This window comes from Pristis pectinata, chromosome 6, assembly GCF_009764475.1.
Source record: "Pristis pectinata isolate sPriPec2 chromosome 6, sPriPec2.1.pri, whole genome shotgun sequence".
Classification (NCBI taxonomy): domain Eukaryota; kingdom Metazoa; phylum Chordata; class Chondrichthyes; order Rhinopristiformes; family Pristidae; genus Pristis; species Pristis pectinata.
Genome location: NC_067410.1, coordinates 88,708,152 through 88,734,442, shown reverse-complemented (window position 1 = coordinate 88,734,442; position 26,291 = coordinate 88,708,152). Strand labels below are relative to the sequence as shown.

Genomic DNA, 26,291 nt, shown 5'->3' with positions numbered 1-26,291 from the left:
TCACCTGCCAGCTCTTGCTCCACTCCTTCCACCCCCCCCCCCCCCCACTTTTTATCATAGAACCACAGAACAGTACAGCACAATACAGGCCCTTCGGTCCACAATGTTGTGCCGACCTTTAAACCTCGCCTAAGACTATCTAACCTCTACCTCCCCCATATCCCTCTATTTTAAATTCCTCCATATGCTTATCTGGCAATGTCTTGAATTTGACCAATGTACCTGCCTCCACCCGTCCCAGGCAGCGCATTCCATGCACCAACCACTCTCTGGGTAAAAAACCTTCCTCTGATATCTCTTTTGAACTTCCCACCCATTACTTTAAAGCCATGCCCTCTTGTATTGAGCATTGATGCCCTGGGAAAGAGGCGCTGGCTGTCTACTCTATCTATTCCTCTTAATATTTTGTATAACTCTATCATGTCTCCTCTCATCCTCCTCCTCTCCAAAGAGTAAAGCCCTAGCTCCCTTAGTCTTTCCTCATAATGCATACTCTCTAAACCAGGCAGCATCCTGGTAAATCTCCTCTGCACCCTTTCCAATGCTTCCACATCCTTCCTATAATGAGGTGACCAGAACTGGACACAGTACCCTAAGTGTGGTCTAACCAGAGTTTTGTAGAGCTGCATCATTACCTCGCAGCTCCTAAACTCGATCCCATGACTTATGAATGCTAACATCCCATAAGCTTTCTTAACTACCCTATCCACCTGTGAGGCAACTTTCAGGGATCTGTGGATATGAACCCCCAGATCCCTCTGCTCCTCCACACTACCCAGGATCCTGCCATTAACTTTGTACTCTGCCTTGAAGTTTGTCCTTCCAAAGTGTACTACCTCACACTTCTCCAGATTGAATTCCATCTGCCACTTCTCAGCCCAGCTCTGCATCCTATCAATGTCCCTCTGCAATCTTCGACAATCCTCTACACTATCCACAACACCACCAACCTTTGTGTCATTTGCAAACTGCAGACTGGCTTTTATACTGGCTGTCTCCACCTTTCTTTCCAGTCCTGATTAATGGTCTTGACCTGAAATGTTGACTGTCCATTTCCCTCCATAGATGCTGCCTGACCCACTGAGTTCTTCCAGCATTTTGTGCATAGCCCCTCCTCAGTCTGATGTGATTTTGAACTATAACATCTGCCTTACTACAACAATCTGCTAACCCTGAACACAAAGATTATAATTTGGGAAATGTGGCAATGCACACAAGCTCCCACAAATAGTGATACAATAATAATCTGTTTGAGTGGCATTTTGAGGGATTTTGATCAGGGGACACCCCGGTCTTTGTCAAAGTAGTCCTGTGGAACCATTTACATTTACTCATGAGGGTAACTGATTATAAATTTATATAAACAAATATTTCATAATGAATTAAAGCTCTGACACATGCACCAAGATATGTCATCCAGAATAATGAAACCCCAGAAAATTTCTACTATCTCACTTCAACTCTAATCAACACAGTTGATCTGGAGATGAAATCTGACAAAGCCTCTGTCTTACCACAACAAATTGCATAACCCTGAACATGAAGGTTATCAGACTTGCATTGTAAGTATTTTCCTTACAACTGTGAAAGCTGTATCACGTACTCCAAGCAGGAACAGAAAGTGAATATTTTCTCTTTCACTGTCTCAGCAAAATTCTTGGAGTCACTTGAGGTCAGTGGATCACCAAGAGCAAAATCCTTGAAAACCAATCTACACTTGATGCCGGTTCCATTGGCTGCTTGCAGACTTTGCTGGTGGGGACATGTAAAGCGAATGCCTTGAGATTATCTGCTGAGGTTTGTGCTTTACAAGAACCTCTTGGTGGGCAGAGGAAGTTCAAAGCTCCAATGCACTGTCAAGGTCAAGCAACATCTTGAGAAATTCCAGATTTTCATTATCAGCTGTTAAACAGGACCCTCAACCACCCAGTCGAGAGAAGCCATGTCCGAGTTACTGCACTCACCATTGAGTGCCACCAAAGAGCTCAGCTTAAAGTCTGTGGGTAAGCTGCAAACAAAGCACACTCCAACTCCCCGACTGGATCAATAATCACTTTGGGATGGATGGCTTTCTGCCTTTGCCTCATCTTACAAGAGCATTGCCTGACTAACTTGCTGGTATCCTTTCATCTGCAAGATGTTGGACAGTCTTCATACGGTGGTGAAATTAGAAGGTAATGCTTAAAAGATGGGCGAAGACGTTATTATTTTAAATCTTCTTTGGTCCAATCTTAAATCTTCGACTTCCATTTAACACAAAGTTGATTTCATTAATTGCTAACGTCAACCTATCTGCATGACTTCTTATTCCCTTGTTCTTTCCTTGGTGCCTGAAATGATTTTACCTCAAGTACCTAACCATTTCCTTTTGAAAGCACTTACTGGCTCCATTTCTACCCCCATGACAGCAGTGAGTTACAGATCGTAATCAAACCTCCCTTCATCACATTCTCTCCCCTCCCATACCATGTTTTGGCTATCATTTTGAATATATGCCCCTGGCCTTTGAACCTTCCACTAATAGGAACAGCTCCTCTCCATTTTCCCTATCGAAGCCTGTCATGGTCTTATTCATCTCCATCAAATCTCCTCTCAACCTTCTTCGCTCTAAAGAGGACAACCCTGGATTCTCCCATTTAATTTTATAGTGTAAGCCTTCATCCTTGGAACCTTTCTGCACCCTTTTGAGGATTTTCATATCCTTCTTAAAGCAAGATGAATGCAGTACCCAGTTGTAGCCTGACCCATGGTGTATTATGGTTCGATATAACAGTTTTTGTACTCAGTGTCAATATTTATGAAGCCTACTATTCCACTGCCTTTACTATCTGGTCTCCCAGCCTAGTCCCTCCATCCTTGCACACCTTTCAGAACCGTGCCGCTTAGAGTGTAGCATTGGTTCAAACATACAGCCCATCTCAGAGCCTCTATTATAGACTGATTGATTTGGCTTGGGTTGAGATCCTTGCATGTGGATGCTAAATTCCGAACGCTCCAAACCAACTGAGTTCTTTTCATGGAATCTGATAACCCTCTACAGCAGAACACATCCAATGCCAGCTACCAGTTTGCAGTCGTTGTATCGTCAGTGCAGTTTGTCATCAGCAAGACAATTCCAGACCGTTGAACTTTGTCTCTTTCGGTTGCCCAGTCTCTGTGATGTTTGCAGCTTGCTCTTTCCTCCAAATAATCAAACCCTTTTGCTGCCGAGCAGAGGATCACCATGTTGATCCAGCAGTGAATGAACCATCATGGGGCCAGTTCCATACACCTCGTGAGAGACATTTTTAGAATGGTAGGTGGGGTTTGGAGTAGCTCATTCAACATTTGCCTCAGCTGATGGGCAGGTCTTGAAAAATTGCAAACATGAAGAGAGTTAAAGAAAGAGATTAAGATTATCAGTCTATTCTCTCAAATTCTTTTGCCATATTCCCAAACATAGCTAGTTACATGATGTCCCTTGAGAGGAGGCTGGCTAATGTATTATCCTCGGGTATTGTGTGGTTGTCACATGGGAGAGGGAGGAAGAGTTATGACAGGTGTGGAGGTTTCTCTCATTCTACCCTTGCAATGTCTGCAAAATAACTCTTAAAAGCAGTTTATCCAGGATGGAGTCCAGGGAAAATTCTTAGTCTGTTTCAATGAAGGGAGCTTCATTAGTTTCCAAGGTAAATTTCCTACCCTCCCCTTTAGATCTGTATTTACTAATGATCCACTGGAGCAAGAATTTGATGTTGGTTATTTATATCAGTGGCGTATTTGGTGATTCCTAACTCTTCTGTCAAACTAATTGTAAACTCACTGGATCTTCATGAGAGAAGTTACCAAAATGATTGGAGCAAGATTTCCGTGATGGTAGTGGGGGACAGGGAGAGGGGATTGCAGTATAACAGGCAAAAATTGCAGTATAACAGGCAAAATTAAATTCTGATATCTAAAACTTCTCAGTAAATAAATTTAGAAACATTTAAAGACGCTGGAGTCTTGTGGTCAGTAAGTCCAGTGACCAAAAGCAAAACTAATTAAAACTGGTTTGAGGATTGGTGAGGAAGGTGAGGTAAATTTGCATTGGTTGAATAATAGAAATTGAATTCAACTTGTAAAGCAATTGATGTGGTGCTGCCTGGATTCCAACCCATTCTGTATGAAGTCTCTTGGACTGATAAAGAGTAAAAATAATTATAATCAGCTTATGTGGTCAATCAAACAAAATCAAAAGGAATAATTCCCTACATTTTATATAAGGAAATTTTAATTGGTTCTTGTTTGACATCAATATGAATAGAAGATAAACTTTTAATAAATTTCAGCACTTGTGGTCTTCATAAACGTGATAAAAAATCTGTGTGTGCTTAAAGCAAAATATGTTCAACGTGAATGGCTCTCTGAAGTTGTTTGGATTGTCAATTTGACTCTCCCTCAAAAAACAGTTGTTCACCAGTTGGTCTGTGTTGTTTCTCCTCATTGTTTCTGCCTAAGTGTATCACTTCACACTTTTCTGTATTAAATGTCATCAGCCACTTACCTTCCCACTCTACCAGCCGATCTATATCTCTTTGCAGCCAATTATTATCTCCTCACTGTTTGCTCACTGACTTTTCCACACTCCAGAACTTGAGAAAATAATCAGTGCCGTGATAAGGGAGGTTTGTCTTTTGAATGAAAAGTTAAACCCAGGTCCCATCTTCCTACTCAGGTAAAAATACCATGACACCATTTAATAAAGAGAAGATGATCTGTTGGCCAATAATTATCCTCAATCAACAAATTTCTCACCAGAAATAAATTCCCTGTTGATTTCTCTCATGGTGTTTAAGGGACACAGTCTTGTAATTGGATGCAGTATTTGACATAAAATAACTAGGAACACATTTCAAACATAATGAATTGGCTGTAAAGTGGTTTGGAATTTTCAAAGGATATGGCAACTACTTTATGAATGTAATTATCTCTGTCTGCTTCTCTAATGTTATATACACATATACAATATATACATTGACTGCTTTATTTTTTAATATTTGTCACATTTCAAGGTTTTTTATGACTTCTTCATCAGGATTTGGGGAAAATAAATAATTTTGTACATTGTGCTTTGACAGTGCACAATACAAGCTTTTAAGGAAGTTAGTTAGTGATCGTGAATGTTTAAGCTGCTAAAGAGACAGCTTTGATTTTGTTTCCTTGTGGATGGTAATCAAAAGACTCAGTAATCAATCACCCCTTCCACCTATGAACATACACATACAGATGTGACACATACAGATACAGACAATCAAACAGAATTTTTGACACACGTTACAAATTTATCATGCAGCAAAGGACTGTGAACAGAATGAGGAATGAAGACGATGGTCAGATTTGTCTTGTTTCGGTCAGGTAGGACGTGAGGAAGGTTTTGTTCTTTATTCATTACGGGATGTGGACATTGCTGCCAATGCTGGCATTTATTGTCCGTTACGAATTGCCCCTAAATTGAAGAGTTATGAGCAAACCATTTGGTGAGAATGACAGAATTCCTTCCCTGAAGTATATTGGTGAACCGAATAGTTTCATGGTTATTGTTACTAAGACTACTTTTAATTCCAGATTTACTTAGTTATTTGAACTTAAATTCTGCAGCTGTCATGGTGAAATTTGAATTCATATCTCTGGATCAATGATCACAAACTCCAGCTCTGAGTCCAGTAACTTCATCAATACTCTACTGTACCCATGTAATGTGTTTGATACAGTTTTATTTTACGTGATTGCATTCAAATAAGTTATTCAATCTTAATTAAATGAATGTGAACATAACTGTCATTCCTCATGCTCATCTTCCTTTGAAATAAAGCTCCTTAATGATTTGTGTCTGGCCTCATCTACCAAATGTCTCCCTTTGGAAAAATGAAGAATTGCACATGGAAAACAAAAAACTGTGTGGTTACACTCCGAGATTGCATGATTGTATAAGACAATATGAATTAACTACAAAAGATCATAACACCCAAACTACTTAAAGGGGTAATTGGTGCCCCTAAACACAAGAAGGTTTTTATGGCAGATTCTAGTTTTCTTAGATACCTTGAATTTTTCTGATCATTCAGTGTGAAGGTCTCCAAAGAGTGCTCATCCACTATAGACTTATCAAGGTACTAAACTGAATCCTGCTCTTTACTTTGAAGATAAGTTTGGATGTTTACCAAGGTTGTGGTTTATCTATCGCATTCTTGTCAAAACTGTGAGGCTGTTGTCTAATGGTTCGAGCAATTAAAGGTATACAGGCTCAGAACCTAATGCAATGAGGCTTAGGGACAGGGCAATAAGTAGTATTTTGATTGTGATTGATATTTGTTGGCATCTTGTGGTGAAGAGCAGCAGTCAAGACCTGTGATATTTGCAGTGGTGACATAACTTTCTTAAAGGGGGCCAGATGAATTCTAGTACATCCTCCTGCATGTATATGTGAGGGTAATAAGCTTGAGCAGAACAATAGAGATTGTTCAGTGAGACTGTTTGCAAAAGATAAAGTTATATATTTTTTAACTGATCCAAACACGAAAATAGTGGACAAAGAAAGCAAGTTATGAGAATCAGAAAAGGGGGTTGAAGAAGATGACACTAGTGTTCCCATCTGAGAATTCCACAGACAGTGGGGTAAAGAAGACTTCTGTAAAGTTTTGAGTACAGTTAAGTAATCTTGACAATAAATGATTAACAAAAGCTCTCTGCAATATCGCTCTGTCCCTACAAAATTAGACAATTTATTTTCCATGTGTGGAATTCTCTAATTCCATCAAAACTTATCTTAATTCAACTTTATTTCAAACTTATGTAAGATAATGAGGTGTAGACAAGAAAAAAATTGTCCTGACTTAAATATTGTGTTTCAGAAGACTTATAATTCTCCATTTTGCACTGTGTAGATGGGTGTTAAACAAATCCATGGTCTTTGCTTCCCTTCATCTTACGAGTTCATTTCTGTTCCAAATTTTGTTCCTTCATTTTTTTCTAAATTAAAATTTTGTTCAATATTATTTCCTATCTTGCATACCTCTGTGCATTATGTCCCAGTTATCTCATTCCTTCATGAGTTTTGTCTGAAGGGACCAGGGATTTTAATTGTGGAATGAGGTCCTGCAGGTAGAGTTTAAAGAGCTAGTAAAGTTAAAAAGCAGGACCTCAAAGGTAGTAATGTCTAATTTACGACCAGTGCCATGTGTTAGTATGGAAATAGGAAGAGAAAGCAGAGGAATATGTGAGTGGAGAGATGAGGAATTGGCACTATTTCTGGGATGGGGGCATGGGAGGGGATGGGCATGTGGAATGGGACCTCTGCAAGCCAGATGGGTTACACCAGCATAGGACTGGGAGCATTATCTGAACAGGAGAGTTTGCAAGTGCTGTTTGGGAAGATTTGAATAAGTTACAGGCAGTTCGGAACCTGGGGTGGAATCTGAAGAGAGAAAAGCTAAGTTGGAAACTGGAGATAGGGATTCAGATGAGGAGGTATTCAGGAAAGAAAAGGCAACAGCAATGACAGCTAGAGTGTATTGGGAGAGAGGGGAAAGGTTTAAAATGGACCAAAGGGGCAGGTTTTTCCACAGATGGTGGTGGGTATATGGACTGAGCTGCCAGAGGAAATGGGGGATGCAAATACAATTACAACATTTAAGAGACATTTAGACAGGTGCAAGGGTAGGAAAGGTTTAGCGGGATATGGGTCAAATGCAGGCAAATGGGACTAGCTTGGACTGACAGCTTGTTCGGCATGAAAGAGTTGGGCCGGAAGACCTGTTTCCATGCTGTATAACTCCACGACTCTATGACAGTGCAGAAAATAGTTCGTGAACCACAGGCATAGATGGCAGGTGGGAATATGATGTGGTGGCAATAATTAGAAACTTGGTTCAAACATGGCAGGACTGGGAGTTAAATATTCCTGGATACAAAATGTTCAGGGAAGGTAGGGAAGGAAAGAAAGGAGAAAAGGTAGCAGCGTTGATTAATAAGAATGCTACAGTGCTGGAGACAGGGGATCGTGCAAGGGAGTCAAAGGCAGAATCTGGTTAGAGCTAAGCAAGAGCAGAGGAAACATTACACTGCTCTGTGTATTGTTTCGGTCACCATCAAGTGGGAGACATGCAGCAAATAAGTATGTGGGAGATTACAGAGAAGTGCAAAAGCTATAGGGTAGGTATAATTGAGGACTTTAATTACTACAATGTAAACTGGGATTGGCAGAGAGGATTAGGGTTTCCAAGTGTGTCCAGAATAATTTTCTGCAGAACTATGTTTCTGGTCCAACAAAAAGGAGGGATTGCTAGATCTGCTTCTAGGGAATGAGGTGGGTCAATTGCACTGAATTTCAGGAGGGGAACCTTTAGGAGATTAACTATGGCAAGCCAGCATGAACTTGTTGAAGTCAAATTATGTTTAACCAATCTGATACAATTTTTCAATGCAATGGATAGGTTTGATGAGGGTAATGTAGTTGATGTTGTGTTCATGGACTCCCAGAAGGCTTTTGATAAGGTGCCACACAGCAGGCTAATTAGCAAAGCACCTTGCATAAGAGGGTCATTGATAGCATGGATATGAAGTTGGCTAAGTAACAGGCAACAGGGGGTTGTTTTTTGGACAGGAGGAAGGAAAATAGTGGTGTTCCCCAGGGATTAGTATTGAGTTTGTTGCTTTCTTTGATCTCTGACCTGGAGTTGGGGTGCAATGCACAATTTCTAAATTTGAAGGTTATAAAAAACTTGTGAACAACAAAAAGGATGGTGATATCTTGCAGAAGAATATAAAATGGCTGGTGAAATTGTCAGATGCATGGCAGAAGAAATGTGAGGTGATGTAGGGTCATTGGAGAGAGGCAATATAGAATAAAGGATACTGTTGGAAAAGGGATTCAGGAGCAGAGGATCTGGGTGTATGGGCATAGAGACCATTAAATGTAGCAGGGCAGAGAGAGTGGTTAATAGGACATATTGAGTATGAAAGCAGGAAAGGTATGCTAAATCTTTATAAAGCATAAACCTCAGCTGGGGTATTTTGCTAAGTTCTGGTTGCATCACTATAGGAAGGACATAAAGACATTAAGGAGGTCCAGAGAAGATTTATGAGAATGGCTCCTGGGATGAAGGACTACAGTTACAAAGATAGATTAGAGCGGGTGGAATTGTTCTCTTTAAACAATTTGATAGTATATGAAATGATGAAGGGTCTGGACAGAGTAGATAGTGTGAGGCTGTTCCCATTGGTGGAGGGGTCAGGGCAAGAGATCACAGACAGAAAATAAAGGCAAAGAGAATTATGAATGATGGAAGGAAAAGGTTTTTTAATACAGCGTGTTGGTGGAACCTGGAATGTACTGTTGCAGGTGAGGTGGAGGCAATTTCCATAATGGCTTTCAAGAATGAATTGGATAAATATATTTGCAAAAATTTGCAAAGCTACAAAGAAAAGGCAAGGAGATAGAATAAGTGAGTTGCTCTGGTAGAGAGCCAGTAATGGGCTGAATGACCTCCTCCTATATTTGTTACCATTCTATGATTCTTTTGCTTTTATGGTTTTCCTCAGTGACATCTTCAGGGCTCATTGTCTGCCTCTTTTGTGTTTCCGTGGCTAGAATTGAATTTTGTATTTTAGATCTGATTTGACCAGTTTAAGCATGACTTCCTCCAACTTAAATTTTATGCTTCTGACTTTGTGATCTGGTACTTTATTTGCTTAAATCAAAATGGAAATTGCCAGAAATGCACTGCAGACTGAATAACATCTCCAAATAGAAAGGGCAGGTTATGATATTTTCAGTGGATAATCTTTGCCAAAAGCTATTTTTGATTTGCATTTTCCAGCTAACCTGCAGTGCATTTATTGCAATTTCTATTTTAATGCCAGATTTAGAGTTTTTTAAAAAAATTTATTTCCTTTGTTGATAACTGTTTATTTCTATGCCTCTGCACCAGCTTGGGTGAGTTGGTTACCTCAGAATCAGAAGATTACAGATTGAAACCCCATTCCACATTAAGCACAAAGCCTAGTTTGATAAATCAATACTGTGTTGAAACAGAGTTGCATTACTTAGGGGTTCAGTCATAGTCCCCTTCATGCCTTCTGGCAGGATCCAAGGGCATAGCCTCAGAATAAAGAGATGCCTCTTTAAAACTGAGATGAGGAGGAAGTTTTTCAGCTCGAGCATGATGGAGGAGGCCAAATCATTGGGTGTATTTAAGGCAGATACTGATAGATTCCTGATTGGTAAGGGGGTTAAGGGTTATAGGGAGAAGGCAGGAGTTGAAAAAAATCAGCCATGATTGAATGGCGGAGCAGACTCGATGGGCAGAATGGCCTAATTCTGCTCCTATATCTATGGTTCTTATGGTCTGAAGGATCACACTATTCAAAGAGCGTGAAGACACTCACATACTGGCCTGACTTCCTCCTTCCATCAAGAACAACAGAACAGAATGATCAGTCTATCATTGCACTTCTGCTTGTGGTCTATTGATGTGTGTAACATGTCTGATTTTTTTGTGTGTATAATAATAGTAACCGCATTTCAAAATGATGAACTGTCTGTAAAGATCTCGAGAAATTATGAGCTATCGTATAAACACAAGTGCTTTATTTCCTGATTGCTTTCAACTTCACTAAGTTTTTTCATTTTTTCAGAATGTGGGCATTGATGATAAGGCCAGCATTTATTGCCCATTTCTAACTGCCCAGAAGAAGGTGGCGATGAGCCACCTTTTTGAACTGCCGCAGCACTTCTGATGAAGTTCCTCTCACAGTGCTGTTGCATAGGGAGCTCCAGGATTTAGACCCATTGACGATGAAGGTCCAACCATACACTTCCAAATCAGGATGTTGTGTGATTTAGAGGGGAACCTGCAGGTGGTGGTGTGTCCATGTACCTGCAGTTCTTGTCCTACCTGATAGTGGAGGTTGCAGGTTTGGGAGTCGCATCAGTGTAGCTGAGGCAAATAAATGCAGTGCATATCCTAGATCACACACACTTCAGTCAGTGTGAATCAGTGGTGTAGGGAATGAATGCTTTGGGTTGGTGGATGCAGTGCCCATCCAGAAAGATGCCTTGTCCCAGAGTGTCAGGCATCTTGCTTGTTGTTGGAAACTGCATTCATACTGTCAAGTGGAGATTATTCCATCACTTCTGACTTACACTTTGCAGATGGTGGGAAGGATCTAGAGTGTCAGGAGGTGAGTCACTTGCTGCAGGGCACCCGACCTCTGATCCTTTCTTGTGGCCTCAGTAGTTGATTTTTTTTATGCTTAAGCCATTAGTAAAGCCATTGAATTTCAAGGGTAGGTGGTTAGACTGTCTTATTTGAGGTAGCCATCGCCTGGCACTTTTGTTGCTCAACTATTTGCCACTTCAATAATGCAAATTAAAAGCATTATGAAGGTGCCAACACTGACCAATGGGTGCTTATTTCAACACTGCCCCACAAATAACTATTCCAGCAATAATGGCAAAAGTGACTTCCATTTACATTGCCTTGGTAATGTAACAAAAATATCTCAAAGAATATTACAGGAAATATATTTCCTAATATATGAATAATATTTACATTTTGTAAATTTGCCAGCTCTTTTCAGACTTAAGTTGGATTGTACCAATTTTATAATAATAAATAATAATAATTTTATTTACAGTGTGGTAACAGGCCCTTCCGGCCCAACGAGTCTGCGCCACCCATTTTAAACCCATATTAACCTACCCGTACGTCTTTGGAATGTGGGAGGAAACCGGAGCACCCGGAGGAAACCCACGCAGGCATGGAAGAACGTACAAACTTCTTACAGACAGCGACGGGAATCGAACCCCGATCGCTGGCGCTGTAACAGTGTCACGCTAACCGCTACACTACCGTGCCGATTTTTGGTATGCAGAATGGGCCCTAAGTTTGCCCATACACCAACTTGGGTAAAGTGGAGGAGGTGGCAACCCCTCTAGGCACATGAAGCAGGGCAATCCCGTCTCGTGTCATGGATGGTCCTCAACCACTGTGCGCTGTGATAGTGTCCAGGCTTTTGAGTGAGGCATTTGTGAACCGTAAATATCAGTGCACTGAGGCTTCGATCAATGTCCAGCATCGGCGAGAGTCAGGTTTTTAACACGTTAAAATGACTGGCTGATTTCTGAAGTACGTAAGTCATGTCCAAGAGGGACACTTTAACTCATGCATGATTCACTACATTAAGTGTGATCTGCTTATTGTTGAACCGTGTGTTAATTGCAAAGGTCAGATGTTACAACCTTTTGGTCTAATTTCTGGCAGCAAGTAATGAATGGGCATTGTAAATATTGATGACATCATCGTGTGCTTGGGATGTGATGGGGAAATGACAACAGTGTTGAGGTGAATTGCAACGGGAAGTGCCCAGTCCAATTTCCTGATGGAGGTGCTTCAGCATGAAAAGAGTTCAGACACTTCAAAACATGTACAGGATGATTTTTATGCATGATCTATACCCATTAGCATCAGGTGCAAATGTGTCTCATTTCTAATTGTTAGTTTTTAAGTTCAAGGAGATGATTTCTGTGCAAATGTTCGCAAAAGCTATTTTGAAGTCTCATTATATAACCTTGTATGCTTTGGTCAGTCCACTTAGAAAGTCACTCCTCAAGTGACTTAAGGGAGTTAGTTAAGCAGAACTTCCTCTTTGGAAACCTTTGTCAGGGTTATTACAGAAGGGTACATTTTAGGTTTATCCTCAATAATAAAGTCTGTATTTTAACATGATTTACAAGTATATCCACTCCCACCACCACCCCAACCCCTGGCCCAACACCATACTAACACCCAACACATCACCCCACTCCCAACCCCAGAGAATGTATTATTTCTTTCCTGACAAACTGCACTTCATGCATTAGCGACGTCCTGCTCAGCAGGTTGACTGGTATGTCTTGAGGCAGGTTATTGAATTTAAATCAGTATTCTGTGACTACTGTTTCCAATTGCTTTCATAAAGCAAGAATATTTTCCAGGTAAACAGCAGCAGTTTCAAAATCACTCAAAAAATTAATAATTGAATTACTTTCCAAAATTATTTCACAATATTTACTCCTGAATGAGATGTTAAACTGAGGCCTTGTCTGCTCTCTCAGGTGATCATTAACATTACTTTTGAAGATAAAAAGGCCTGGCTAATATTTATCTCTCCTTCAACAGTACTGAAACAGATAATATCTGGTCTTTCTCACTTTCCTGCTTGTGGGAATGTTCTGTTTGGATATTGCCACTATGCCTCTGACATTACACCAGTGACTACAATTATAAATGTACTTCATTGTCTATAAAGCATTTTGAGATACTATGATGTACAAATGCTTTTTCTTTGCAAGTGAGATGGTGTATGAATAATGTATTCATGTTGGAGAGTTGAGATCATAAGAGCTCAGTGTGATGGAACTTGGATCAGGTACTGGATCAAGATCAGGCAAATGGATATCATCTTGGAGATAGAACAAAACATGGTCCTCTTTTGTGGGGCCAGACCATGATGACACATGGGAATAGAAGTGGAAGAGGTCAGGAATTCTGTGATAAGAGAATGAAGAGGTATAATAAATTACCTTATGATGTAATATACACAATGGTTACAAGGAAAGTTCCATTTATTGATGAAAAATAGTTAGTGACATAAAAAACAGAATTTGTCTTCATCCCTTCATCAGTCTAACACTTGTCAGATGCAAAGTTGCATTATGCACATGTAAATAAATTGATTATTGAGATATCTTTGGGAAAATAATTAAATGTATTAATAACTATGCAGCCAAACTGACTCTTGGGTTGAGGAGGCTTCTCTGAGGGACAGTGAGGGGAATAAGAGTGAGTTTATTAAAATGAGCAACAAAATTCCATGAGAATTTGCTGAGAGGCTACTTATGTGGCTGGTGAGTCTGGCTTGGCATTGGGGGAGAAGGGGCCTGCTATAGAGAAGTGAGAAATTTCTTCAAAGGATAATGAATCTTTGGGGAGAGAGGAGGAAATCCAAAGGATTAGGAGGGTCCTTGGTTGCGTGATCTCATCAGGCCTGAGGTGAATATATCTTAGGAACTGTAATTCTGATGTGAATATAAGCAAATAAGTATGTTTACCATCATGGATGCTATTTGTACACTAGATATTTTACAAATGGATAATCATTATTACTGGTGTTACGTTTGTTCTCTTTAAAACCATCAATGGTTCTCCATTCAAATTATGAGTACTTTCATTTAGTTATTGGGTTGATATTTACAGGAATATCAATCTCTTCATAGTTATAGTACATTGAGAAATGCCAATAAAATATTATCACTTCAATTTCTACTACATGACTAGTGCTCTGACATGTTAAAATGCAACTTAAAAAGAAAGATGTTTACTAAGTATGCAATGCATTTATTAAAATAATTTTCTCCACCAACAATTATGAAAATCAAATTCTGGTTATGACATTTATCTCCATTTCTAAATAATTGGATCATTTGGTAATTATGGAACATTGTTTATTATTCAATGAGTGTACAGCATCTCCACAGTTTCACTTCATTGAACCTCAATAGAGATGTTGAAATTGACTTCACTGAAGGAGGCCATTCAGCTCATGGTGTTCATGGCAGCCATTACAGAGCTATTCAGACTAATCCCATAAGCGCGTTATGTCTTCTCAATCACTCTATCTTCCTGCCCTGCCACCTTCATGGATCAGTGCTGAATTCCAAGGACTTTCTGATCCTTTGTGCTTCTCAGTGTCCCACCAATTATTCCCTCAACTTGCTTGCCCTCCAAACGTCCTTTACCCACATTTCCTGGCTTGAATTCCATTTGCCATTTTTCTGCCAAACTGACTAATCCATAAACATCTGCCTGTACTCTGCAGCTTTCGTCCTCTGACAGACTGGCATGTTTTGTATTATCTGCAGACATTGTAATCATGGCCATTAATATTGTCCAATTGCAAACCAGGTAGAATCCCATACAAGCAGCTCTGCAACCACTAAGGCACACACCTATTGACTTTTACCCTGTGCCTGCTGCCTCTGAGGCAGTGTTGGATCCTCATGCCACTTTGTCTTGGCTTCTACAGAGTTCTACTTTTCTGATCAGTGTCCCATTTGGGGTCTTGTTAAAAGCCTTCGTAAAAAAACATTTAGCATCAAATGCACTCAGCTCATCAACTCCACCTTAATACCTCTTCCAAAAATTCAGCCGTCCAGGTATGCTCTTACCTAACAAATCTGTGCTGACTGCCTTTGATTAAAATATTTTTTTCAGTCCATCAAAATTTCTTCCAATAATTTGTCCATCACTGAAGGCTGACTGGCAATCCATTCCTTTCTGCCATTTTAAATAACAGTATCACAACAACAGTGTCCAGGTCTCTAGTGTCACGTCTGTAGCTATTGTTTCCCTTGTTAGTCTGAGAGCCTGGGATACATTATATCTAGAGCAGGTAATTTATTTACTTTTTAAAACTCGTCTTTCTATGTTTATAATATGTAATAATTCCGCCTTTTTCTTTTGAAACACAGTACCCATATTACCACCACCACCCCCATTTTTTGTGAAAACAGAAACAAAGTATTCATTTGGAGACGTGATGATATCGTCCGCCTCTACAAATAGGCTGCCGCTTTGGTGTTTGTAATATGGACAGTAAATCAGAATTTGCAAACATTTTAGCCCAATGTTTTTAAGTGATTTAGTTTTGTGTACAGCTCCACCACATAGTGGATTGATGACATCTGGGACTGAGAGCAGTTAGGTAGCTAATTAGCTGCTTGATAAATGTGAATCCTGCATAATTACAGGTGCTTTGTGATTGACCAGTTTTTTGCTGTTAAAGTACTCAAATTTATAATTCATTAACCTGACAGAAGGGAAACACCCACTGATTTCCATTTTGATTAACAACCAATAAAATGTAAGCAAAAAAAGGAATAAGAACATCCACTTTGAAGACCAAAACATGCCTGAATTTTTAAAAATCTTGAGACGATTTAATTTTTATTTTGTGATAATATTTGTATTGTGTTATGTATCTGGACAGAGGCACCTCTAATATATATGGCATACCTGGACCACTCTAATTACCATGAGGGAGTGATGAGCATTGAAATTTTAGTCAGAATGGTATATAGTTGGCAATAGATTTTAATTCTTAGTTTCAGCAGCTTGAAGACAAGAAAAGGTATGATTTTTGTTCTTCATGCACTTTTTCCCATTGCTGTTTTGTATTATCATTATGCAGTAAATCCAAGTAAACACACTGCTCTTTATCCATTCTTCAGTGATTCCATTTGTTATAATCCAGCAACAATAACTAATTATAAAAGAAATTACAGACCAAACCATTGTGAGTTTTAACATTCACTATTAATACCCTGTGACGGATGCAGCATTTGTTTCAAATATCTGGTGAAAATTTGATTCACCGAGGGATTCCTGAAGACAACTCATGATTAACATTTCAGATTAATAACACTTTAAAAAATGGAATTAATCTATTCTAATATTTTATAGATTGACCATGATGGACTCACACTGCCAGAGCCTACTCTTTATTTTGGGGAGGATGAAGAAAGTGAAAAGGTAATGCCATTATAAACCTTTTTAGATATTTTTTTATGGCAAATTAATGTAACAAAATAATTGGAAGAAAACTGCACGTGCCGGTTCAGTTGGGCTTTGTAAATATGTGTAGGCATATTGGGTTAGATTTTGCAGAGATGTCTGATGATTCAGAATACTGCAATGCACATCATAGAGAACAAACTTAATTTGGGAATGTATGCTACAGTGGTTTATATCATTTCACTGCCCCTGCTGGGATCTGAGTTAAATTTAGATATTATGAGTGGAATCAATCTTCATTTAATATCCCCTACACATCTTCGAGGAATATCTGATTTGGTAAGCTCCAGAAAACCATGCAATAAGCAGCCATATGAAAATGTCATCCTGCTGTTCCATGATAGTAATATTACCAGTGCTCTCTCCGACTTTCATCTGGTCTGCTTATACTTATACCTGCTCATGTCGCATTGTGTCAGTTAATTTTTCCCAGGCTAAAGATTTTTTGTGTGCAAATTCTTGATGCTTTGGGACAAAGTCTCCCACATCTCTGTAGGGGTAAGTTAAATTAGTCTGACACTGGGAACTTTCTGTCAACTCAGCCAGCCTGTCACTGTTTTGTGATCCCTTTTTAGATTTCCCAAGAGAGTCAAATGTTGACTCCAGTCAGAATATGTGACAAACCTTCAAAAAGATATATGTGGATGCTTTTATCAGAACAAGAAATCTTAGGGAAGAATTCTATGAGACAGTTAATGTGACATTCTCCATCAATAGTATTGGTGCTCATTAAATGGTATCAGACCCACATTGTGGGGCTCTGAAGCTTGCTTGGAATGCAGTGTTGTGTGCACTTTGATGCAGTCCTGATGTCATCCCAGTACCAAATGTTCGAGCATGCATCATGCACAAGACTCTCATGGAGTTCAAATTGAAAAATGGGTCCAAAAACCTAACATGATTAAGGTTTCTCTGTTGAGATCCTTCACATATGAGCCCTCTGGCACACTTACAAGGGCTCTCTACTCCTCATTAAATATGTCACCACAGTTGTGGACTGGTCTGGATCAGAGAAGTCTATGAAGTTCAAGAGGCTGGCACATCCTCTAACCCTTTAGTCCAATGCATGTTGAAGAATTAGCATTATATAGAGGTTCCCTGTATTCGCAAGTATGCAAAGTATGCATAACCACAGTAGGCACAGTTTGTGCAGAATATTTTCATTATCCACAAAGTGAGAGCTTTTTCATTCATGCTGTTTTATATCTTGGTGGAAAACTATGTAAGTGCATCCACATTGCCAGAACAACCCATGTAGTTAGTCCATCAAATTCTAGTTATGTGCCTGGATGATAGATGGATGTTGCCACTAATTGAGTTACTGTCTGCTTCCATCTGGATAAGAGAACCTTGTGTAATGAATGATTTGCTGTGTTCCAACCAGTTAGTGGTGTCTCCCATGTCTTCTACTTGAGTAGGGAAAGACGCAACGGCTTCCCCTGCACAGTGTATGCTTTACCGATGTGTGTGACTTTTTGGTGACTGAGCACGTTCTCAGAATCTACTGACCATTTAAATTTGAGCTGAATGGCAAACACTTTGATCCTTTAGGTGTGCACAGCCAGCTCCAGTCCCATTGACTGCCCTCCCTCCCCAGTAACCCCATCCCAACTCCAAACCTCCCCCTACCATCCCAATCAACACTTGTCAGTTTATACTATCTAGGCCTTATGTTGCCTCTTCAGTGCTCTGAGCTAAGTCAATACATTTCTCTGTTCCGAATTGGCCCACACATCATCTAACCATCTGGGAACCACAGACATTGGTTTTTGGAACTCCCCGTACTACTTTCCCAATTACATCTACAGCTGTTGATAGTCTATAGGACAAGCAAGTTCAGAGGTTTAGATTAAATAGATTTTCATTCTTGTACAACTGTTGTTACATTGGATGAGTTCAAATTTAAGACCTCTGAAACATAAAGGTAAATAGACCTAAGCAGGCAAGAGAAAACTTAACTTACAGTGGAAACAGATAGATGCTGTGAAACCACAAAACCTGAGCTAATTTTTTTCATATTGGCCATAAATCTGGACTCCATTATATTGGAAGAAATTTATGATGAAGAAATTTGTCCATGGTCGCTCATGCAATGTGCAGATTACTATAGGGATGGAATCTGCTTCCAAAATCTGGCTCCATTGAATCCAGTGATTTGTATTCAGTGCAAGTTACTGAGGATGATTTTGTGCCTCCTTTGGTATTGTTTGGCTAGAATTTTACGCATGACAAATGCAGCCACATTGTAAACAAATCTTGCATGACTGTCATGTAGATGGCAATATGCAATGCACACACATGCTGGAAGTGTGCAGAATGAGACATCAGTCAGTTTGTTACACTGGCTTGATGCCAGTATTGCAAAACCTCAACAATGTGCCTAATTTGCACAGAAAAACTGTTTTGATCAGCAGGAGGTACCTCCACCAGGGGGATCAATTCTTTGCATGTTTTTTGCAAGTAATTAGAAGGAGAGCAGGTTGTGGAGAAGTGGTGCTTTTCAGTCTTCAGAAATCACATAATAGACTCAGAAGTCTTCAGTCTATGGCCTCCACTCTATACTTTAGCCAAGTCCTGCCTCTTGCTGTTAGATATGGGGGCTGTTAGTAAGCTTCCTCCAGATCTGAGCTTGGTAGTGAGAATGAAGGGAGGACCCAGGGAGAATAGCTTCCTGTGAGGAGGAAGGAAGAGGAGGGGCAGGACTGTTGGCAAGTGACTTCATCCAACAGGACTGTGTAGGAAGCAATTCTCCTCAGTGAGTCTTGCATTGCAAAGCAAAATGTACTTCAAACGTACTTACCTGTTGTAGACTCCACAGCCCAGCCAGCCGTAATGTGGGCTTAGCCTGTGCTGAGAGCTCAGATCAATGGGATAAATGGAGGAGGAAATACCTGGAATCCCTGTCTAATGCAGTCAGAATGCAACATTTCAGATAGTGCTGTGAATAAACTGATGCGTAATCCTGCTTTCACTATAGTTCTTATCTTACATTCTCCTGCTGATCTTCATAGCATCTGCCTGACCAAAATAACTCTGAATATGACTATTCCAGAGTTGGGTCACGCTTGTTCTCTTTCACTTTGCTGCTGCAGGCATCAACTGTGTGTCACCTTTTCCTTTAGGAGAAGGGGAAATGCATTGGTGGATGCCATAAAATGTGTTTGGGTGATGAGTCTGCCACAGTTGAAAAGCTGGCACCATGTGCAAGCTGTAAGATGTAGCCATGAGGCTTATAGTAGTGGTGTGGTGTAGCTTTTGAACAATAAATCTCAGTCCTGATTGATAGAGATCATTGATGTGTGATTGATGTGTGTATATAGTTTTGCACAGTGTGTGAGCCTTGGGGTGCAGTTGACGGGAGGTGATGTTTAATGAGTTTCTCTCTAGCCTTGGTTCTGTGTGTGAGGACACAGAACATAGAACATAGAACAGTACAGCATAGAACAGGCCCTTCGGCCCACAATGTTGTGCCAACGTAGCTAATCCCTCCTACCTATAGAATGCCCATATCCCTCCATTTTCCTCTCATTCATCTGCCCATCCTAGCCCCTCTTAAAAGCCCCCAGTGAATTTGCCTCCACCACTCTAGCAGGGAATACATTCCAGGCATCCACCACTCTGAGTAAAAAAATTACCCCTCATGTCTCTTCTGAACCTACCACCCTCACCTTAAATGCATGCCCTCTGCTGACATGGAACTTTTTGCCCATCACACCCATTTAGGCTCCTTGTCAGAAAACACAAGTAGAATAATTGAGTTCTTGAACCTTCCTAACACAAGCTTAGGAGTTGAGTGTTCAATGCATCATAAATCCTCAAATAGAGAGCACTCACTGAATGCATGATGCATGATACTACCACTTGCCTGTTCTGCAATTCCTGTCTATTCCATATTTAATGATACGAACAAACTGATGTTGAAAATTTTTGTGCCGAACTACACTGGCTGCATCTACAGAGCCTTGACAATTTCATTTTGGAAAACATTCCTGTAGAATCTGAAAGACAACAAAGATGTATGGACCTGACGTACATGACTGTAATACAAGGGAGAACAAATACGTAGAAATATTCTATCTTGCTCTTTCTGAGAAATGCTGTTTCCTTGGAATGCTATACCCCACATGTGTGGGCACATAACCAAGGCTGATATCTCAGTCCAATCTGAGGAGACGACATCTCTTGGATGACACCCATATTTCATCTGCTCTTTCAGGTGGTCATAACAAGCACTATGAGGAACTATTGAGAGATTGGGGATTGAGAAATAGCAGTGTGCCAGTAGAGATGCACTATGTTGTCATGAGTCTGTAACTGCAAAAGTTAGGAATGTCTGAAGCTTCTGAACAGCATGCACTTTTTCACTAAAAAGTGACATCGAGGATCAAGTCTAAGTTTGATGGTGTTGGATGAGAGAGGGTTTTGATATTGGGAGTGCCTAGCAAGACCTTGGGAGAGTTTGGTCAAATCAACAGCCAGGAAGAGGGAGGGGACAAGCAAAATAACAGGGTACCAGGGAAGTGCAGATAGAGGGTGGTGAGGTGCAGTGTTTGGTTAGATCATCTAAGGGTGGGAGATTTATAGGTAGTTGGGAGAGTCAGTACCTTTGGGGAGGGTAGAATAGAAGGTGAGAATGGGAGTTATGTTGGTGGGGTACAAATCTGGGCATTGAAGACATGGTTATTCCAGAGGTGATCAACTATCATTTCACCTGGGACAAGTCAGACAACACCAAAGGAAGACACAAAAAATTCTGCAGATGCTGGAATCTGGAGCAATACACAAAAAGTGTTGTGTATTGCAACACAAAAGGAAGGTTGATTTTCAGATGGACAAGAAAGAACTTGGAAATGGTTATTACTGGTGTTCAATCTGACAAAAGGTTATTTTCAATTGCTGAAATAAGCAGCACGATGCAATCTAATTTCCAGGCCAGTGAATATTTTTCAGGATCCTAGACAATATTTATCGTTTAACCAACTTTACTGAAGCAGTTTGTCTGCTCATTTATCTTATTTGCTGTTTGCTTAGACTTTATGTGTCCATATTCCCTGTCCTATTTTACAATTCAATGGTGACTGCACTGCACAAGTACTCCACTGGTTGTAAAAAGATTTGGGGTTTACAAAGATACTTCATGGCACCATAAAAATACTTGGAGTTTTGTTGCAAAATTTATAAACTGCAGCTGATTCAGAGAGAAAGGGTTTTAATGTTAACATTTTGCATATAAGACTGGGGTTGAGTGGATGCATCAGGCAATATAGAATCAATCTGCTGCTCTGATTTGCTTTTAATTGACCAGTCAGCTGATTGCAATCCAGCAGATGAGTTGGGCATCTGTCTGATTTATACATCATATTTTGTTTCAGTTTTCCTCTTTCTCTTCACCTCATTAAACAAAATTGTTCGCGGTTTGAAAATTGTGAAAATAGAAAAATGACAGGAACACATTTTTCCCCTTTGCTGAAGGCAAAAACAAATACAGCACAATTTAGCAGATTAATTTGATAATTAACATTAAAATTAACCCATTAATGCAGAATATACACGGCAGTCACACAAGTAGGTTGGAAGAAAACAGAATTGGCAAATGGAAATGTTATCAATAGCCTCCTGAAAATCTAGATTTATTATTCCATTAAGGATGTGGTTAAAATGAAAGTTCTTATGATAAAGGAGGATGTTGTAAATTGGATAATAAATTGAGTTCATAATTGGAAACCAAAGGTAGTTATTTCTAATTGGACAGCTATGATCAGCAGATTCCCAGAGTTCAATCTTAAAACTTAAGCCATTCAGAATATAAATGACATTTAATGTTAAAAATGTGAGTTGACAGATATCGATGCAAAATGTATGATACTAGCTGCAAAGAAAAATAACATGACCTGTTATCCAAGCAGCTCCATGGAATATAAATCTAAAGAAGTGATTCTGACATTTTATAAAACATTAGAAAAGCCACAGATGGGTATTGTGTCAAGGTATGATTTCATACATAAAGATGATATTGAGTGAGTGGAAAGGATTCAGAAGACACACAAAATGATTCCATATTTTATATAAAAGCAATTTAAAACTATTCCATTACAAAAATAATTAAGGTTGATATGACTCAATTTTCTTACAATAGTTAAGGCTATAGATAACTTGATGTAGAAAGATACTTTATGCAAAAGTACAATGGAAGAATTAGGGAATGTGATCATTAACCAAGCAAGCTATTAGTTTAAATTTTGCCATTGATTTATATAACCGTCTGCCACTGCTTATGGTAAATTCTCCATTGACGTGTTCAAGAGGTAATCATATTCACTCCTAATTCAGTAAAGTAAGTGGATTTGGTCCAGAGATAGGTAAATTACTTTTTCAAATAAAGGATTACATCAGCTTTTGAGAATGTTTCTGGATATTTCAGGAGAGCTGGCTGGGGCAAATAATCATTCCTCGTTGTTTTGTCCTTGTGTTCTAATGAATTCACTGCCAAATTAAAAGATTGCTCAAAAGGAATTTGTTTTCAAATTCCAGCAATTCCTTTAGTTAATATTGATTTGTCTGGACCCCCATGCTACAGAGCAATTACTTAGATTGTCTTGAAGCTTTTGAACAGCTTCAGTTAAGAGATAGCTGACGTTGAAAGGTGATCATGCTTTTAGTGGGTCAACATTGAAAGTTGGCTTCTCTTTCTGATTGGTGGTTTGGCTATCTGGAGGAAGGATGCACTAAGTGAGATATAAAGAATTGAGCTATGGCTAACTGATAGTTCTTTCCATGCATCAGGAAGGACAAGCATCAGTTGTCCCATGGTGCAATGGTCACAGATCTTTTGAAGAGGACTGTGCACCACATTTTGGAAATGCATTTTCTAATCCTTTTAATGTTGAAAATTGACCAATTCTTAAATGGAATCCTAAACAAATGCATTCTTAACATACAATATTCTCATTCATCTCCTATTTTTACCTCCCCTAGATAGATCTGCTGCGATTAACGTGACTTTACCACCCACTCTCAGCCAGCACCACCACCAAGACCTGCGTCATTCATTGTCTCCTGGTCTCCATCCTCTCACAACACTCCCTTTGTGCTCTCCCATCTCTGCAACTTAAAACATGATTCATTTCTAACATTTCCCGATGAAAGGTCCTTGACCTAACAGTTTAACATTGTCTCTCCATGTACACTGCCTGACCCACCGAGTATTTCCAGCATTTTCTGTTTTTATTTCCAGTTTCTATTTCACTCTATCTTGATTGCTAAGCTTTAGGAAAGAAAGGCCTTTATTATCCAGATTTTGTATTTTTAAATGACCTTGACAAATAAAACCCCGAGCATGTTTGAATATCAGAGAATTCAGAATTACATGGAATCCTATGGAAATATACAACAAAGGAACAGGCCATTTGTTCCAACCACCAGTCTGCTTCAGTGTTTATTCTCCACAATTCTATTTATTTAATGTGAGCATCACCAGCTAGACCAGCATTTGTCAACAATCCTTCATTTCCCTTGGGAAGCCTTCCTGAATCTCTGCAGTCCTTCTGGTGAAGGTGTTCCCACATCATCAAACCTGATGTGCTATCTGTGTCCGCAAATCACTTTATTTCTTTTTATGTTCAACTCCCTGTCTAATCCATTCTTAACTCTTGCCCTGGCATCTAGGATGGACAAAAGGCACTAAATAGAGAAATGAGGAGTCTTGAGAGAGGTATGGGGTTGCAAAGATGAAAATAAGAATGAGAACTTCATATTTGGTCTGGAGATAGCATAGATCAGGAAGCACAGGGATAAAAAGGTTGCATTAAATATAAGAGAGTTTTGTATGAAAGATGTAGGAAGTTAGTGCACAAGGTTAGAGCACACGGAATTGAAAATAGTAAATTAACATGATCTGAGAGTTGGATAGCAGGTAATAAATGAGGAGAAGGGAAAACTTGTCCTTTGCAGGTCGACAAGGATGACAATGGAGTTCTGCAGGGATGGGTGCTTGGGCCCAGTTGCTCACAATCTGTATCAATGATTTGTCTGAAAGGACCAAATGTATGAAATGGAACTGTGAGTAATGATATGGATGCAGAGGCTTAAAACTGATATAAAGAAGCAGAATAAGTGAGCACTCATGTATGACAAATGGAGTACATAACAGCAAAATATCAGAATCAGAATTAGATTTATTATCACTGCCATATGTCATGAAATTTGTTGTTTTGCAGCAGCAGTACAGTGCAAGTACGGGCAGGCATGGTAGTGTAGCAGTTAGCACAACGCTATTACAGCACCAGTGACCCGGGTTCAATTCTGGCCGCTGTCTGTAAGGAATTTGTACGTTCTCCCCACGTCTGCATGGGTTTCCTCCGGGTGCTCTGGTTTCCTCCCACATTCCAAAGACATACAGGTTAGGAAGTTGTGGCCATGCTATGTTGGCGCCGGAAGTGTGGCGACACTTGTGGGCTGCCCCCAGAACACTCAACGCAAAAGATGCATTTCACTGTGTGTTTCGATGTACATGTGACTAACAAAGATACCTTATCTTATCTCAACTGACAAAAATTAGTATAAGTTACCAATAAATAAATAGTGCAAAAGAGGTAGAGTTCATGGATTCATAGACCGTTCAGAAATCTGATGGCGGAGAGGAAGAAGCTGTTTCTAAAACTTTGAGTGAGGGTCTTCAGGCTCTTGTACCCCCTCCCCAATGATAGTAATGCAAAGAGGGCATGTCCTGGATGATGAGGCTCCTTAATGATGGATGCCGCCTTCTTGAGGCACCACCTCTTGAAGATGACTGGGAATTGTCACCGTAAAAGGGGACTAGAGTATCCATGTATACCAGTTGCTGAAAGATAACATGCAGGTGGAGCAGTCAGTCAGAAAGGAAGGGGATATGTTAGCCTTTATTGCTGGAGCTTTTGAGTACAAGGGTAATTTCATGTATAATTATACAGGGCTTTGGTGACACCGCACCTGAGGTATAGCGTACAGTCTTTTCTTTTTCAATCTTTTTGTTAATTTTCAGATTAATACAGATTAATACATATAACATCGGTAATTATACACATAATACAAAGAGATCGGGAGGACAATCATGACATATATAATCATAAAGAATAAAAAAAATTCTAGGCCCCACGGTTTCTTGGTAAATGAGTATATTACAAAAAGAAAGTCAAAAGGAGAAAGAAAAAGATTTATTATATAAAAAAAAACAAATCAAAAAAAAAAATTGTAAGTAATAAAATGAAACAAACTAAAACAAAAATTTCAAAAGAAAAAAAACTGGACTGATATTTCTTGATGAACAAAGAGCATTATTATGTCGTCAACTCCGCTCCTCTAAATTCAAAGATTATTGAAAAGAGATCTATATCATATGAAAATATTGAATAAATGGATTCCAACCTTCCTCAAGTTTAAGCGAAGAATCAACAGTGCCATTCCTAATTTTTTCTAAGTTTAAACATGATATAGTTTGAGAAAACCATTGAAAAGTGGTGGGGGGTATTGGATCCTTCCATTTAAACAAAATAGATTGCTTGGCCATTAATGTAATGAAGGCAATCATATGACAAACAGCAGCAGATAGGTGGCCAGACTCCATCATTGGTAATCCAAAAATTGCAGTGATTGGGTGAGGTTGTAAATCAATATTCAATA

The 26,291-nt window shown here is 39.5% G+C and overlaps 1 protein-coding gene across 1 annotated transcript in view; it reads left to right on the top strand.

Annotated features, from left to right (window-relative positions):
* LOC127571696 (endothelin-converting enzyme-like 1) overlaps positions 1-26,291 on the top strand; it is an 81,022-nt gene that overhangs the window by 4,046 nt on the left and 50,685 nt on the right. Inside the window, exon 2 of the mRNA XM_052018303.1 lies at positions 16,524-16,592. Coding sequence (XP_051874263.1) covers positions 16,524-16,592 — 69 coding nt within the window. The remainder of the gene's footprint in view (positions 1-16,523; positions 16,593-26,291) is intronic.